Source organism: Bidens hawaiensis, unplaced genomic scaffold (genome assembly GCF_021521415.1).
Source record: "Bidens hawaiensis isolate Kalapana, Puna unplaced genomic scaffold, B.hawaiensis_p1.1 tig00040459_1, whole genome shotgun sequence".
In the NCBI taxonomy this organism is placed as follows: domain Eukaryota; kingdom Viridiplantae; phylum Streptophyta; class Magnoliopsida; order Asterales; family Asteraceae; genus Bidens; species Bidens hawaiensis.
In genome coordinates this window covers 190,998-194,520 of record NW_027497131.1, presented here as the reverse complement: position 1 = coordinate 194,520, position 3,523 = coordinate 190,998, and the positions used below count along the sequence as shown (strand labels likewise).

Below are 3,523 nucleotides of genomic sequence, written 5' to 3'. Positions count from 1 at the left end.
TAATGGGCGTGGATTGGAAGCGATTAGGGGCGAGAAGAGGCGCAAACACCGCCTCGGGGGCGATATTTGGGCGATTAGGGGCGGGGGCGGGGGCGGGGGCGGGGATAGTTTGTCGCCAGCGAGGTGTTAAAATCTAAAAAATTCAGAACAAAAAACTAAGAAGTTCTAAACAAAAACTAAGAAGTTCAGAACAAAAATTTAAACACCCTGAACAAACCTTTAAACGTTTAGAAGCTTAAATCTGAAATTAAACTCTATGTAACATGAAATTGAATATTGAAATTAATTCATATAATATCGTAATCATCAAAAATTCATCAATCGACCATCGATTTGATCATCAATTCCATCATATGAACAAATATGGAACGTATTTAAACTTTTATCAATTGAAATAAACTTCCCAATTTTCAACTCAATTGAAGTGGTATCCTGCAATGGCATCGGTGACGATGGTTGAATTGTCGTAACAGTTAATTAGGATGGAAATGAATTGAAATAATTTTCGAATTTTCCATCGCATGTTTTTTGAATCAAGGTGTAAGGTGTACGTGTACATAATATACATAAGAGATTATTATATGGATCCTTTATCTCTCTCTCTCTCTCTTTATATATATATATATATATATATATATATAGTATATTAGACGGGTGCTCGCGTCATGTAGTGGGAAACGTAGTTCTTGGTAATCACGCAATAAGTTTTATAGGTGTTCATTTTGGTTTGAAATCATAAAACCGTCATCGGTTTGATTTCACCGTGATTTTTTCTCTTTTTTTTTTTGCCGTTCGTTTTCAATTTTCGAAGGCTCTACTTTGGTTTTTGAAGGCAAAAACCGTTACTACTATCTGGCTCACGGTTTAATTTACAACCATAAAAACCAGACCGCAAACATCCCTACATAAAATGCTATACTTTTTAATTGAAAAAAACTACAAAAAATATCTTACTCAAATTAAAGATTAATATATGCTCATTTTTATGGTGCATTATTTAAAAAAAATATTAACATAGGAAAAAGTTATCAACATTTAAAAACCATGGCGGAGTTGGGTTAAAAAAATAATATATTGGTAAAAGATTAAGGGTCATAATTCTAACTATTCTTTAAATTTACAAAGGTGTTTAATATGACAAAGACTCTTTTGCCCATATTCAAGGTTATACCATGTGCAATATTGCTTGTAAATCTCATAATGTGAAGCGTCTTAATTTTCCTGTCTCTGGTATATAATATTATATATATATATATATATATATATATATATGTATATATGTATGTATGTATTAGTGCATTTTATCAGTTCCTTGTCGTGTATAGGTAGGTAGGGCTGGTAGATTAAATGTATAGGTCTAAAAATGTAGTATATGTATTGTACAAGCCTTATACGTCTAACTTGAAGGCGTTATGGGCAATCACGTGCATAACCCATGCACAGTGACGGATTTAGATTTTTTTTTTTATCTGGTTCGCTATTTTAAGATGCTCTAAATATATAAGAACGCGTATAAAAAAATTGGGTCGGTTGACGATTCGGATTGGTTTTAACGGTTCGGGTCAAGTAAGATTAATCATATAATAAAAAACGATATAATAACTAAAAAACATCATCATTAGAAACTAAAAAAACACGGGACTTAAAAACGATAATCTTTCGAAATAAAAAAAAAACTAACCTTATAGTTGTTCTTTACGAGTTTTCATCTTTTGAAAGCGTTGCATTACATCTTCGATCGAAACTTGTAGTAAAAACTCTCTTTCAATGTAGGCAAATGCAAGAATCATTCATGTACCCGTCACCCATCCTATTACGTAGTTCCCGTCTTCACATGCTTCATTGAAGAAAAACTTCTTTTAACACTAGCCGTTGCAACCGGTAGAACTAGTGACAATTTTATTAAACGATAAACCAACGGATAATCAATGTGTTTTCTTGTTTCCACCATCATTTTTGCAAGATCACTTACCCCCTTTAAGATTGTCAAACCTCGAATCTTCTTTCACATTAGCAATGTAGTGGCCAAGTTCAAACATGAGTTTGTCTCTTTCATCAAAACTAAAATCATACGGATACATCTCGGCCAACTTTAGCAAGTTTAGCTTATGAAAGGCGCGAAAATCACGACACGGGCTCAAAGAACTCATAAAGCTAAGCAAATCCGTGGTTACCTCATTAAAACGATTTCCAAGCTCTTGAATTTGCATATCGAGAACCGTATTGAAATTATTAACCACATAATGGTGACGATTAGTGATGTTTGTTTTTCTTCTTCGGTTTTTTGGGCTCAACATACTCATCTTCCATGTTAACAACTTCAATCTCATATTTGTCACAAAAAGATGTAACATCTTTAAAAGAGAGTCAAAACCTTCAAGTCGATAGTTTTCAAGAGCTTTTTTGGTTGATCTAACCAGCTCAACTGCATTCATGATGTCTTGATCCTTTCTCTGAAGAGCTTGAGACAATGTGTTTGTAACTCCCAAGATGTACTTCATCAAATGTAGATAAAATACAAAATTAAAAGATTTCATGTATACATGAAGGCCATGTGCTTGACTTTTCTGAGCACGTATCTCTCCCCAATTTTCTATGTACTCGAGCACATCAATAACGGTAGGATATAAAGCAAGCAAACGCAAAAGAGTTTTTTCATGAGAACTCCAACGTGTATCTCCAGCTCTCGCAAGTGACAATTCTTGACTTTTTCCACGCCCTGTTTCAATTTCCGGATTCAAATGTAATCTCTCTCTTTGACTTTCTCTAATCAAATCTACTCGTTTGCAAGAAGCACCAACAACATTCGTTAAATCCGACACTTCATCAAAAAACTTATAGATGTCATGATGCTTTGTCGCAAGAGCTACAACAACAAGTTGAAGTTGATGAGCAAAACAATGAATAAAATATGCCGAAGAATTTTCTTTCAAATCAAAGCTTTAAATCCATTAAACTCACCGGACATGTTGCTTGCACCGTCATATCCTTGGCCTCTAACCTTCCGCAAACTCAAGTTGTAACGAGCAAATAAATCATCAATTGCAATTTAAGAGACGACGCGGTTGTTTCCTTGACATGGACAAGGCCAATGAATCGTTCTTTTACAATTCCAAATTGATCAACGTATCTTAAAACTATGGCCATTTGTTCCTTTTTAGAAATATCTCTCGATTCGTCAACCAATATTGCAAAAACATCATCACCAAGTTCATTGAATATCTTTTTTAATACTTCTTGTGCAAAACAATTGCAAATCTCTTTTTGGATGGATGGAGCGATCATTTGGCATCTCCCCGGAGCGTTACTTAATATAACCTTAGCAATATCTTCATTTATTTCTCCCAACAATTTCAAAAACTCTATAAAATGTCCTCTATAGAGTGAACTTTCAGATTCATCATCACCACGAAAAGGTAATCCACCATTCAACAAACCTTTTGCAAGTCTAACTGAGGTACTCAAACGGAGTCTATAGTCCCTTTTTTGTTTATTAGTTTGTTTGTCAAAGACAACATGTATG

At 34.1% G+C, this 3,523-nt stretch overlaps 1 protein-coding gene across 1 annotated transcript; it reads right to left on the bottom strand.

Annotated features, from left to right (window-relative positions):
• Nucleotides 1-1,964: 1,964 nt before the first annotated feature.
• LOC143592065 (uncharacterized) lies at nt 1,965-2,968 on the bottom strand. The gene is made up of 2 exons (XM_077072078.1): nt 2,962-2,968; nt 1,965-2,866 (listed from the first exon to the last, which is right to left on the bottom strand). The coding sequence occupies exons 1-2, from the start codon at nt 2,966-2,968 to the stop codon at nt 1,965-1,967; spliced, it is 909 nt and encodes a 302-aa protein (XP_076928193.1).
• Nucleotides 2,969-3,523: the final 555 nt, after the last annotated feature.